Genomic DNA, 15,000 nt, shown 5'->3' on the forward strand with positions numbered 1-15,000 from the left:
TTCAATGATTCCAATAAGAGTCGATACTGCTCAAAATTTCCAGTTCTGATTAATAAATGTATTCTGTTCATAAAGTATTTTTCTCGAACCAACTGCAGGGACTGAAAACAATCATGGATTATAATCCATACAGGTATACAAATGGGATTCATACCTGAATTGGAAGTTCAGAGCAATATTGGGACTTGTATCGGAATCGTTGAAAATTTTGGTATTGTCCCATCACAAATATCTACCCCCCTCTTGACATTCCTATTTTTTGCACTCCTATTACCCTGCTTGACAGACGCTCTATATACAGGAGAACCTCTACATACGAATTTAATTTGTTCTAGGACCTACTTCGTATGTTGAATAAAATATTCCCATAAGAATACTCTGTAATTCATTTAATTTGTCCCACAGCCCAAAAACCTATGATAACTCCTTAATAAATACTGTACTGCAGATAATTACACATAGCAATAAAACAAATGCATTACTGTATATAAGAGAGATGTAAGAAAAAAATAATTTATAAGGAAATAATCAATAAAAAGGGTTTTTTATTGTCACTTTACCTTAGAGACGGGCGAACGGAGTTTTAGGCTTGGCGATGCAGGAGACGGTAGGTGTAGGTAGAGAGGTGGTGACTGAGATACGTATCGTAACTTAGGCTACTCTAACTTAGCTTATATATGCGAAACTTCGACAACTTCTTATGTTGGAAATTACTTCGGGTGTAGAGTCAAATATTAGATCGAATATCACATCGTATGTTTATGCAATCATAAGTAGAGGTTCTACTGTACATCCATAACCTCCCATCACCTCGTGTGCTCAGAAATTTATTGTAACCAGCTTAGGCACCTTAATTTAAACTGTCTAGTAAGATGCAGAGTGTGGGGGTGATCAATTAGAGGTTTTCAAGTGGATCAAAGGCTTTAATAAGGGTGATGCAGGGCAGGACTCACAATAATGGATTTAAATTGGACAAATTTAGATTTAAGAAGGAAATAGGCAAGAACTGGTGTACCAATAGTGGTCAACAAATGGAGACCTGGTAACCATGTAGCGAGTGCCGCAACTATTGGTTGTTTAACCCATTAAACTTCGATGACAAGATTCTTGTCATTTGGTCAAATAAAACAAAAAATCATAAAACACCAAAATGTTTGATCAAACACCAGAAAAATATGACGTCAGTCCTCGCTTCGCTGCGAGCGAAGCGAGGACTGACGTATTTTTCTGGTGTTTGATCAAACATTTTGGTGTTTTATGATTTTTTGTTTTATTTGACCAAATGACAAGAATCTTGTCATCTTAATGGGTTAAGAGAAGGTTAGATAACATAATGGCTGGTGATGATAGGTATTAATGGACATGGAAGTGACTAGTGTAGGCCTTATGGTCTCTTGCAGACTCCATATGATCCACCCACCTCGTTCTATCAGATTCCCAAGCCCAATCCTTCCACTTCTACTTTCCACACTTTGTTCGTCTTTTGTCGTTCATTTGTGCCAAATGCACAGATTACCTTGCCACAGATATACCATCTGACATCTCCCATTGTACCCCAGTTCTCTTCTTTGCCTCTGCATTTCACATTCAGTTTATTATCTTAACTAATTCAAACGTAAACTAGGCTTAGAAGCCCTCTTTGACTCATTTGTACCCCCATCATTTTCCTAGGGTGTGGAGGAAGTTTGAGATTTCATGAAACACATCATTAAAACTAATAAAGTATTTAGATAATTGGTTTTATGTGGGAAATTTGTTGAGACTGAGACATTTTCCTTTTTAGTGGTAATGGTTATAAACTGGACAGATTTAGATTTAAGAAGGAAATAGGCAATTGGTTTACTGATAGGATGGTCGATGAATGGAATAAACTTAGTAACCATGTGGTAAGCGCTGAAACTATCGGTTGTTTTAAGAAACGATTAGACAGCTTTATGGATGGGGATGACAGGTGGTGATGGATACAGAGCTGCCTAGTGTAGGCCTTATGGTCTCTTGCAGTCTCCTTCATTCTTATGGTCTTATGTTACATAAGAACATAAGAAATAAAGGAGACTGCAAAAGACCATAAGGCCTACACTAGGCAGCTCCGTATCCATCACCACCTGTCATCCCCATCCATAAAGTTGTCTAATCGTTTTTTAAAACAACTGATAGTTTCAGCGCCCACCACATGGTCACCAAGTTTATTCCATTCATCGACCACCCTATTAGTAAACCAATTCTTGCCTATTTCCTTCTTAAATCTAAATTTGTCCAGTTTATACCCATTACTGCGAGTCCTGCCCTGTTGTTTTATTATGATGACCTTGTTTGCATCACCCTTGTTATAGCCTTTGATCACTTGAACACTTCTATTAGATCACCCTGTACTCTGCGTCTTTCCAGAGAGTGTAAGTTTAGGTGCCTAAGCCTCTCTTCGTAAGGCAAATTTCCGAGTCCTTGTATCATTTTGGTCATTCTTCTCTGTACTGATTCTAGTGAATTTACGTCCATTCTGTAGGACGGAGACCAAAACTGTACCGCATAGTCAAGGATGGGTCTAACTATCGCTAGATAGAGTTTAATAATTACCTCTACACTTCTATTCGTTACCGTCCTAGCAATGAAGCCTAATGCTCTGTTAGCTTTATTTCTGGCGCTAATACACTGCTTCCTGGTTTTAAGGTCCGGACTCACCAGAACTCCCAAGTCCCTCTCGCACTCAGATTTGTCTAAAAACGTGTTATCTAAGTTGTATCTATTTTCGGGGTTGTGTAGCCCTACGTTTAACATGCTACACTTAGAGATATTGAAGTTCATTTGCCATTTCACCGACCATGTTAACAGCTTATTAAGGTCATCCTGCAGAATCTGGGCGTCGTCTCCTGACCTAATTAGGCGTCCTATTTTAGTGTCGTCCGCAAACTTACTAACATCACTATTTAACCCTTCGTCTAAGTCGTTACTTGTAGGGGGATGCTTGTGGGCTGCTTATGCAGGATGGATGAGAATCCTCTCCTTGCTATTCATCTTCAGAACCTGTCAACATCCTCAATTCCATCTCAAGGTCCCCAAGAGGCTGGCATTTGGTTTCTGGCCCAGGTCCAAATATCTTAGATCAGTGTTTCCCAACCTTTTTTTCATGGTATGACTGCGACCCCACCAATATTTTTGTGTACATGTTAATATATATGACGAGTTGTTAACTGTAAAAAGTAGGGGACAAGTATGATAAATATATGTGTAAGAAAGGTAATGTACATACATACATATACCAAGGCTTTTTCCCCCTTCCAAGGGAGGTAGCCACAAAGGGAAAGGCATAAAAACACTCCCACCCATTTCATCCCTAAATACACTCCACACCCCTCCCACCCTTCCTCTCATCTGAGCACCTCCTGGATGACGGGTCATCCCTGAACCCTGCCCACCGCCCTGGGTCAGAAGCAGTGTCGCAAGACACAGTACATCCACAGCAAGGCCGCTTCATTTAATCGGCGACCCCCCCTCTCCGTCCCCCTTTGCATATAAGGAGAGGACGGGGAGAAATCCCTTCGGGCTGCGTCAAAATTTACTCACACATACTACCCCCCCACCCCCCCGCCCATTCCTCCTCATGCAGTCACAACATCATCCATATACAACCATTCTCCACTCACCTCTGTCTTCCGTCCTCTCCCTTCCTTCCTCAACAGACATTCCCCTCTTCCCCAAAGCCCCCTTCACCCCATCCATCCACCTCATCCTAGGACGTCCCCTCATGTTCACTCCCTCCACATCTGCCTTCCATACCTCCTTTACTAGTCTTTCTTCACTGTAAGGTTGTAAAAGACAAAGTTAACATCATTGAATTTTATTATAGCAATATGACCCAGGGCAGTGGATAGGATGCAGGGATGACCCGTCATCCAGGAGGTGCCAAGATAGGAGGGAGGGAGGAGGGTGAAGAGGAGTGGAATATATGGGAAATGAAATGGGTGGGAGTGATTTCTATGCCTTTTTCTTTTTGGCTACCCCCCCTGTGTAAGGTATATGTATATGTAATATGAATTTGGAAGCTTGATATTGATTTATCATACAAGATGACTTGGTGACCCCAGGAAAAATGCTTGGCGACCCCAGGGTTGGGAAACGGTGTCTTGGGTATTTGCGAGGGCCCAGGGACCATTGCCAGTCAGGTTTTCAGGGAATGAAATTCTGGTTAAGAAATATTATTCTGTATACCAAAAGGATTTCACCCCATATAAGGGAGGTAGCCAGCAAAGGCATGCCACCCATCCAACACCCAAAATTTTTCTTTTAGCTACTTGTGGATGATGGGCCATCCTTGTCCCCTACCCAATGCCTGGGCCTGTAGCTTTATTTCGCTATACATGCCCCCTTCAGTAACAAGAAATTCAACCCTTTGTTGTCGAGTGTATTCCTGATGGGGTACCACATATCAGCTGTTTCGTCACGGTTACCCCTGTGTGTGCTGGTGGCTCAGACGGAAGCATACTGGTCTTGCGTTCTCTTAGTTGTGGGTTCAAGTCCCGCTCCTCTCTCTGATTTCCAATAGTCCGAGCACGTAGGGCAAAGGTGATGGTGTCGGCCACAGTTACGCACATCCTGGCATAGGCTTCTCGCCACCACCACCACCTTCCCTGTGCTAGCAGAGGGATTAAGCACAGTTCCCTACCATACCTAGCATGTGACATAATTATGGACCAAAAGGTCTGTTGGTATGCTCTTCCTTTGTACAAATTGAAGCTCCTGAACAACTTGGCACCCTTGGGAGACGGATTAAGCACAGTTCCCTTCCGTATCTAGCATCTGACGTAATTATGGACCAAAAGGTCTCCTGTCAGTATGCTCTTCCTTTGTACAAGTTGAAGAACTTGGCACCCTTGGGACCAATGCTGAGCCAAGAAATAGAATGTTCTGACTTCTAGAAAATATCTGTTTCATGACATTTGGGAGACATGATAGCAATAACAGAGCTATGGAGGCACTGTAGATACACAAAATAACCGTGGACTCCACACCATGGTACTATCACAAATCACCACACCAAAAGCCAAAAAACAATCATTGCCAAGTGGATGTACCGGGAACTATGATGCCCATTTTTTGGGGTGTTCTGCTGGGTTTTAGAAGACGCGTAATTATAGCAGAGTTTTAGATGTTGCTCGGTCTTAGGTTGCAGAGTTTGGGAACTTTGCCTTGTAATCTTTTTGTACCAAGTCACTCTTGTTCTGGCTCAAACAGCATTGAATGTAGACCAAATCCTTGGCAACAGAGTATCAATACCTCTATCATTGCTCCACAACCTTCCACAGAAAACAGGACTTTTAACCAAACTATAAATGCCCCCATGTTATCTAAACTAACATGAAATATAAGAATGCATGACAGTGGTACAAGATTTCCCATAAGGATGGAAATAATTTGTTCTGGGTCAAAAGCATCAACTCCACATCAAATCCTTGGTGACAGAGTATCAATACCTCTGCTCCACAATCTCCCACAGACCACAGGACTTTTAATCAAACTATAAATGCATGAGGTGGAATGGGCGGGGCGGTGGGGGGTGAGGTAGTATGTGTGAGCAAAATTTGACGCAGCCCGAAGGGATTTCTCCCCGTCCTCTCCTTATATGCAATGGGGGGACGGAGAGGGGGGTCGCCGATTTAATTAAACGGCCTTGCTGTGGATGTGCTGTGTCTTGCGACACTGCTTCTGACCCAGGGCAGTGGACAAGGTGCAGGGATGACTTGTCATCCAGGAGGTACTCAGATAAGAGGGAGGGTGGAGGGGTGTGGAGTGTATTCGGGGATGGAATGGGTGGAAATGATTTTATGCCTTTCCCTTTTTGGCTACCTCCCTTGTCAGGGGGAAAAAGCCTTTGTATATGTATGTATAAATGCTTTAGACTAACTAAACTAAAATATGAAATACAAGATTATGGATGACAGTAGCACATAAGAATAGAAGTGCTGATAAACTACAGAGCAAAACAAAAACAATAATCTCTTAGTTTGGCCACTGAAAGGGAAGTTAAAACCAATTTGATTCATTCCATCTGCTCTAGGTGACACTTGCTCATATGATGACTGGTTAGCAGTGTATGACCTCGCAAACTCATTACAATTCTCCTATTGTGAATAACTTCATCCGTATCGAGTCATTTACCCCAGCATTCAGATTTTGCTCTGCTCGTGATGACCCTTTCAGTAATAAGAATTGTTATATCCAATAAGATGTTTTCGTGCAGCTAGGAGAAAGTACAACTTCCAGTGAGTTAAAAGCTATATCAATTCAATAAATACATTAAAAACTATATCAATTCAATAAGTACCACTGAATCTTGTGATAGTGGATTGGAACACCAGCCTCTGGAGGGTGAGAAGGGGATACCTGAACTAGACTCAATGTGTAGTGGCATTAAGGGTGTGTGATCTTGTATCTCCAAGCTCTGACAAATGTATTCATAGTTACTTTATGTGCAGTGGTTGAAAACTTGAATATATTGAGAGTGTGGGTGGAGGAAGATGGGCTGGTTCTTCCACCCATTCTCTCATCTGTCAAATCCAAACATTCCTATACGTGTTGCATTTTGATGACAGTAAGGTGGTGGGGCTCCTACACTAGGAGGTACGGAGTTCCAGCTGGGGCTACAACCTGTGCTCTATGTACTTGGACTGTTGTGGCACGTAACAGTCACTGCTGGGAACTGGAAACAAGTGTGGAATTCAACTCCGCAACTAAGTGAATGCGAGACCAGCACACTTGTGATGACACCACCAGCACACAGATGATGGGAGTAACCGTTGTTTCATAGACAATATTCCACCAAAGAGGAAGGATTGTAGCGGTGGTCAAGGATAGATTTAACCCATTCAACTCCGATGACAAGATGTCTTGTCATTTGGTCAAATAAAACAAAAAATCATAATAAAACAACAAAATGTTTGATGATCAAACAGCACCAGAAAAATATGACGTCATCAGTCCTCCTCGAGGAGGACTGATGACGTCATATTTTTCTGGTGCTGTTTGATCATCAAACATTTTGTTGTTTTATTATGATTTTTTGTTTTATTTGACCAAATGACAAGACATCTTGTCATCGGAGTTGAATGGGTTAAGGGGACAGCAGAAAGGAGGGAAAGAAAATGAAAGTGAGCATTCATTATATGACTTTGGCCACCTCCTTTGTACATATATATATATATATATATACCAAAGGCCTTTTCCCTCTTACAAGGGAGGTAGCTAAAAAACAAAGGCATAAAAAACACTCCCACCCGTTCCATCCCCAACATACTCCACTCTCATCCACCCCCTTGGCACCTCCTGGATAAAGGGTCATCCCTGCATCTCGCCCACTGCCCTGGGTCAGAAGCAAGTGTTGCAATACACAGCACATCCACAGCAAGGCCACTTCATTAAATCGGCAACTCCCCCCCCCCCCTTCATCCCCTTATGCAGAAAAGGAGAAGATGGGGAAAAATCCCCTTGGGCTGCATCAATTTATTTCTCATACATACTCCCTCACCCCCCATCCCCCACTCACTCCCCCTCAAGCATCACCCATACACAACCATTCTCCATTCACCCCTATCTTCTGTCCTCTCCCGTCCTTCCTCAACAGACATTCCCCTCTTTCCCAATGCCCCTTTTACCCCATCCATACTTCTCATCCTAGGTCGCCCCCTCATGTTCACTCCTTCCACCTCTGCCTTCCACACCTCTCTTTCTAATCTTTCTTCATTCATTCTTTCCATGTGTCCAAACCTTTGTAAGGGGGAAAAAGTCCTTGATATGTTTCTGCAACCAAAGGGAATTTTGCCTTAGCTATCCATCTTGTTATATCTTCTTTTGGACCAAAGACCGGTTCCTGTAAGATCTAGTCCTGCAAGATAGATATCAGAGAGTCATCAGTGTTACAAGTTTTCAAAACCCATTAATACCATTGCCTTCGTATGGAGGGGATAACGCTCTTTGGACCCAGCTCAAGATTTTCTACCAACTCCTGCTATATTTTCTCCACCTCGTTGCATAAGGAGAGCTAACTTACAATGGTGATACAGAAAGAGACCCACATTATTACATGGGCAAGATCCTTTACATCGGTTCCACTGGGAGAGCCAGAGGACCCGTATATAGTGGGACTACACACACTTCTGATCGTTTCTTCCCTGTGACACATTGGACAGCCTCATGGACCGGTCTGTTGCTACCATTCTATCCTTTGTCAGACATTTCATATCATCAAATGGGGGCAGAGGACCCGTATATAGTGGGACTACACACACTTCTAATGAGTTGGATTGATGCTCTTCCCTGTGACACATTGGACAGCCTCATGGACCAGTCCGTTGCTACCATTCTATCCTTTGTCAGACATTTCATATCATCAAATGGGGATTGATGCTCTTCCCTGTGACACATTGGACAGCCTTATGAACCAGTCTGTTGCTACCATTCTATCCTTTGTCAGACTTTTCATATCATCAAATGGAGGCGACATGTGCCAGGGAGTGTGTATTGCTTCTCTCGCATGCCGACGACAGTCCCCACGGTCCCTCCGAGCAAGCTTCCATGCAGCCACCCGTCCCACTCCAAACAACTCTCGTCAAGTTCGATCAACTTGCCCCTGTAATTCTGCGGTCATCCCCTTCTTCGTCTCCTCCATCAAGGGTCGTCTCTTGTGGAGACAACGCTGAATAGGATCAGCATTGGGAAATGTTACATGCCCATATAGCTGTACTTGACATTCAGGAATTATGCTGGGAACTGGCTTAGACTGAATCTCTTAGTACAGTCTCTGGTTTGATATGTAGTAATATTAGCGATGCCCCCATGATTCTCTGAAGGCACTTGGTACCAATTACATCAAGACATGAAACCTGGTTAATCCTGGTTCTTATTAGTTCTTGTTTCTTTCAGTGCTACTTTTACAGTACCTTTTCACTCATAATTGCCCTATCATTCAATCCACCCATCATAATTCTCCTATCATTACCATTAACCCATTCAACTCCGATGACAAGATGTCTTGTCATTTGGTCAAATAAAACAAAAAATCATAAAACACCAAAATGTTTGATCAAACACCAGAAAAATATGACGTCAGTCCTCGCTTCGCTGCGAGCGAAGTGAGGACTGACGTCATATTTTTCTGGTGTTTGATCAAACATTTTGGTGTTTTATGATTTTTTGTTTTATTTGACCAAATGACAAGACATCTTGTCATCGGAGTTGAATGGGTTAACTAGTCACAGGCTCTGGTATCAGATTCATACTTATACAACACAAACAGGAGTCCAATTTTTTTTTTTTTTTTTTTTCCCCAGAGGTCTATGAGAGTTCCAAAAATGCTAGTATTAAGTAATGTGGGTATTGCAAGTTTAGCACTCATGACCCAGTTGTACACCAGAAAAGTTCAATAGAATCTGGGAAGTAATTTATCAACCAAATGGTAATTTGAAGTGTTCATTCTTATTTTTAGATTCTGGGCATTTATCATCGATTTTGAGCAGTAGAATAATTTCATTAATGTACTAAATTTTTTTTGCTAATATATGGTTGCTACACTTTGTTTCAGAAATATACTGGAGAGCGTTTGCCATGAAATAGTAACGAAGAGGTGTCCAGAAGATGGCAAAGAGGACAATGGAGACTAATCAATACAATGTTCAGCAGCTTGCGAAGAATATGAACTTCGGAAATGTTTTTTCAAATACTTCTGAGTCTTCTATGAGCAGTAACAGCTTCCATCAACATCGAGTCTGTGACGCTTCGTTTCCGAATCCTGCGACCCTGAAACTCCACTGCGGCACACAACAGAGAAAGAAACCTTTCAAGTGCACGGTGTGTGATGCTGCATTTTCTCGTTCATTTCACCTAGAGGTTCACATGCAAGCCCACCTCGATAAGAAACCTCACCAGTGTTCATTTTGTAATGCAGCCTTCTCTGATCCCAGTGTTTTGAAGTCGCACGTTAGAACGCACACGAGGGAGATGCCGTACAGGTGCAAGGTCTGCGACGCCGTCTTTTCTCAAGCCTGTTCTCTGAAGGCTCATAACGTGGTTCACAAAGGGGAGAAACGGCACAAATGCCAGGTTTGTGATGCGGCATTCTCTCGAGTAAGTGACCTCAAAACCCATCTCAGGGCTCATACAGGGGAGCGGCCATACAAGTGTCCCCACTGTGAGGTGTCCTTCTCCCATTCCTCAACTCTGAAGGGTCACATCAGGATACACACTGTTGCGAGACCTTACCAATGTACTATTTGTGGTGCTTCGTTTTCAGATCCCTCGGTTCTAAAGAACCATGACAGGTCGCATAGGATTAAGCCGTATAACTGCACAGTTTGTAATGCAGTGCTACCCTCTGCAAATCGTCTTAGAATTCACATGAAGACGCACCAGGACGAGAAGCCGCACAAATGCCCCGTTTGTGACGCTTCCTTCACTCAGACATATCACCTCGAGAACCACTTGAAGATTCATGCAGGAGAGAGTTCCCACGACTGTACGTTTTGTGGCGCATCATTTCTTCAAGCGTATGACTTGGATATTCATCTCACGACCCACACCGGCGAGAAGCCGTATCAGTGCACAATTTGCGACGATTCTTTTCCTCATCTGTCTATTTTAAAGGTTCATTTCATGTCCCATATTGAAGACAAACCTCATAGGTGTACGGTTTGTGACGCTTCGTTCTGCACTCCATACGAATTGAATGTCCATTTCCATTCTCACACAATTCAGCAACCTTATAAGTGCTCTGTGTGCAATGCAAAATTTTCTGTAGCTTCCCATCTTAAAGCTCATTTCTTGACACACCCTGATGCAAAACCTCATCAGTGCAAACTGTGTAATGCTTCCTTCTCTCAGGCATCAACGCTGAAGGCTCATGTTCGAAGCCACCTGAACAGAAAGTCTCATAAATGTACAGTCTGTAATGCTACCTTTTCCAAGTCGTCATCCCTGAATGTTCACATGCGAACACACACGGGCGACAAGGCTCATAAGTGTGGAATGTGTATGACTGCCTTTCCCCAGTTTCGTGACCTTAAGAGGCATTTAAGGATGCACCCAGGAAGGCATTTTGTTAAATGTACTCGTTGTAATGCCATATTTACAGATGCAGCGACCCAGAAGAAGCATAGTCGAACATGCACTGCCAAAGGGGCGTCCTTTGGGCGTTCAGAGGAAGAATCGATAGAGACGTTTATCATTGCAAGAGATAGTCCGGAAGAGATTAAAGTTGAACCTGATCTGGATCACGAGATGATTTTGCAGCTAAAGAACACCACTGCCCACGACTTGGAGAATAAATTGGAGGCTTACGGTCCCGGTGGTCACGTTGCTTGATGTGGGACTCGGCAGCTTTGGAGGAAAAATTTCGAAAGGCATTGCAATTAGTAGTATTAAAAATGACTGTCATAAGCAGATTGGAAAAGTTGTAGATATAGTTGTACCCATGTAATCACTTAGTATTATGACCCAGAAGGAGAATACATCTTCGTAGGGTGTTAGGTCCAGTAGTGGATTTTCCTTAGAGGTATAATGTAAGGGTTAAGTTTGCATCGTACTCAGTCATAGAACTTCTGCCAGGTATAATATCATGTCCGAGCTAAGGACTTTACCTCCTCAGTGTTGTTATTATGTAAATAACTGTAAGAATTTTATGTATATATATATAAACACAGGGAATATGTATATACATATGTACAGTATATGCATATATACATGTACGATACATATAAAAAGCATATATGATGTATGCATATATATGTGTATTTGTGAGTACCTAAATGTAGAAAGGACCAACATCACATGGGTCTGTCTCTATTGTATGTGAGTGTGTAGGTGTTATTATGCATATATATATGTTCTATATGTATATATATATTTCCACATGGACTTGTGGAATACTTGATGCTGTTATGTCAACTGTATCTCTTGGGTGTATATACAGTGTGTGGATTGTTTTGTTTTTGCGACTGCAGATAAGCTTGTTGGAATGAACAAATGCATTTGCGGAATGTAGGAAATACTATTGTGCTCCCGCCTCGTAATTGTAACGATAAGTAAGCAATTTGTATTATCTGTGAGAGTGCAAGAAGAAGAACAAGGGAGAGAACGAGTTACGTAATTCAATAAACTGATGTACATGATTGTCCTCAAGGCTGTTTACCTCAAAATCCTGAAATATTCAGGTGACTGCACTTTTTTTTTTCTTTTTTTTCTTCTTTTTTTCGCACAACCTTCCTAAAATAAAACTGTCTAAATGGATTCAGCTTATCAGTACACCTTTATGGGACTGGTAGATTGTCTAAATTGTCAACACAAGTATGGAGGAACTGAAATAGAAGTGGATATCAATCCATTACCTTGGGTCTCTCTTGCAGCCTGTAAATGAAATATAAAAGATAACTTTTTGATTTGTTCATGGTTTTATTTACTCTGTCTCGGGATATATTTTATGAATGCTGTTCAGGTGATATAATCTTGGGCGGGAGGACACACTAAGGAGATTATAGCTGTTCACAAGTCCATGAGGACTGTTGACTAAGATCAAGATTTTTATCTGCCCACATTAGTACCAGATTTTTAATTAGTGCAACCCACAGCTGTACCAAATTCTTAATTAGTGCAGCCCACAGCTGTACCAAATTCTTAATTAGTGCAGCCCACAGCTGTACCAGATTCTTAATTAGTGCAGCCCACAGTTGTACCAGATTCTTAATTAGTGCAACCCACAGCTGTACCAGATTCTTGATTAGTGCAACCCACAGCTATACCAGATTCTTAATTAGTGCTGCCCATAGCTGCACCAGATTCTTGATTAGTGCAACCCACAACTGTACCATAATTAGTGCAGACCATAGTTGTACCAGTTTCTTAATTAGTGCAACCCACAGCTGTACCAGATTCTTAATTAGTGCAGCCCACAGCTGTACCAGATTCTTAATTAGTGCAGCCCACAGATGTACCAGATTCTTAATTAGTTCAACCCACAGCTGTACCAGATTCTTAATTAGTGCAACCCATAGCTGTACCAGATTGTTAAGGCAATCCACAGCTGTACCAGATTATTAATTAGTTCAACCCACAGCTGTACCAAATTCTTAATTAGTTCAACCTACAGCTGTACCAGATTCTTAATTAGTGCTGCCCATAGCTGTACCAGATTCTTAATTAGTGCAGCCCACAGCAGTACCCGATTCTTAATTAGTGCAGCCCACGGCAGTACTAGATTCTTAATTAGTGTAGCCCACAGCTGTACCAGATTCTTATTTAGTGCAGTTCTCGAGTAACGTAAACCTGATGACGTGAAGAGTGCTTCGAAGCACAATAGACTTTAATTTTGTCGACTTGTTGATAATGCACTAATTTGGCTAAAAAGGGATGTAGTTATACATAGAGATTAAAGCCATCTAAAGTGATATTATTTTGGGCAGGTGGCGGAATTGAGAGATTTTGGTGTATATTTTATTGGAAGGTTTTAGTGTAATGTGGTATGATGGACTAGAAGTCGGTTTTGTGTAGGATGACAATTGACATAGACCATAACCCCCTCGTGTGTAATCGTGATTCACCATGGTCTTGGATCACGTGTTGTGATCGACAGCTATTTCCCTCCCGGAAGAGAGCTCTTATATGACCGATGTATGGGTAATGCTGTGACCTTACACGCGTACACTCCCCGCCCACGAGAGTTGGGGTAACGACCCACAGCGCAGCGATACTGAAATTATTTCAGCCCTGGGCGGGATTCGAACCCGGACCACTGTAGTGGCAGCCGAGAATTTTACCACTGCGCCACGAGGGTGTGGGGAGGCAGTGCATATGCCCTGGGACGGTAATTCTAGTCAGGACATACCGGCCACAAGGCTGACAAAATAATTATAATAAAAAAATATCAAAGCCCTGAATATTTCACCGTAATATACGAATTTTGCGTTAGAATCAGCAGAATATGAAATATTTTCCCCATATCCTTTCAGTAATAGGGACATTAAATAAGAAAAATTAAGATCTGTTTAATTATTTCGCAAGCCAATAGCTGTAATAGTGAGGAAGGGGGTGATGGGGGAGAGTGACGTCACTGAGAACTGCCCCGGGGCGGCACTTAGGCATCTAACAAGAGCTGCACATAATGGTCCTGTGAAAAAAAAAAAAAAAAAAAAAAAAAATATATATATATGTATGTATATAATAAAACGAATAATTATACAGCGGCGGCGCCAGGAATTTTTAGTTGGGGAGGCTAATGGGGGGCTGAGCAAATTTTTTGGGGGGCTAATAGTAATATGATAATACACTTATATTATCATCATTTCAGAAGGGGAGGGGGTTGATGGTAGGGTTAGCACTGATGGCTGACAAATCTTTAGCCCTGGCAATTAAAAATTCCACTTAATAAAATTATTTCAATGAGTGTTTTAAATTTTTAATTTGCTCATTTCAGTTGGGGGGGCTGGCCACTTTTTAGGGGGGCTAAAGCCCCCCCAAGCCCCCCCTGGCGCCGCCACTGTAATTATATACCAAGGGTAGACAAACTAAGAACACACACCCTTTCCTCCCTCTCATCTTAGCTACTCGTGGATGAGGTCATCGCTGTCTCTTGCCCACTGGCCAAGTCGGGAAGCAATGCAACAAGACACAGTGCATCCACAGCAAGGCCGCTTCACTAAATCCCCCACACCTTTCCATCCCCTCGTGCAGAAAATAAAGACGGAGATTTTTTTTATATCAAATACCTATTTATTTTATTAATATGTATTTCTGCTAATTTTAATAAATTTATTATTAAAGTTATTTTATATATAAAATAATTAGAACTAATATGAAATATATAAAGTAAATATATGAGAAAAAAAAATCACGGCTGCCCATGAACAAATTTGACCAGCGTTTCTGAATCAGGCACAAGATATTATCAACGCTGACATTAACTCCCACATCAAAACCACACTGATATCAGTCCGAGAGAAACCACTATATTGTTTTATTTAATTA

At 41.8% G+C, this 15,000-nt stretch overlaps 1 protein-coding gene across 1 annotated transcript in view; it reads left to right on the plus strand.

Annotated features, from left to right (window-relative positions):
* The window catches only part of LOC143031727 (uncharacterized), a 15,379-nt gene extending 3,109 nt beyond the window's left edge, over positions 1–12,270 (plus strand). The window contains exon 2 of the mRNA XM_076195944.1: positions 9,572–12,270. Coding sequence (XP_076052059.1) covers positions 9,625–11,346 — 1,722 coding nt within the window. The 5' untranslated portion in view covers positions 9,572–9,624 and the 3' untranslated portion in view covers positions 11,347–12,270. The remainder of the gene's footprint in view (positions 1–9,571) is intronic.
* Positions 12,271–15,000: the final 2,730 nt, after the last annotated feature.

Source organism: Oratosquilla oratoria, chromosome 12 (assembly GCF_046742065.1).
Source record: "Oratosquilla oratoria isolate Oo_2021 chromosome 12, ASM4674206v1, whole genome shotgun sequence".
Lineage (NCBI taxonomy): Eukaryota > Metazoa > Arthropoda > Malacostraca > Stomatopoda > Squillidae > Oratosquilla > Oratosquilla oratoria.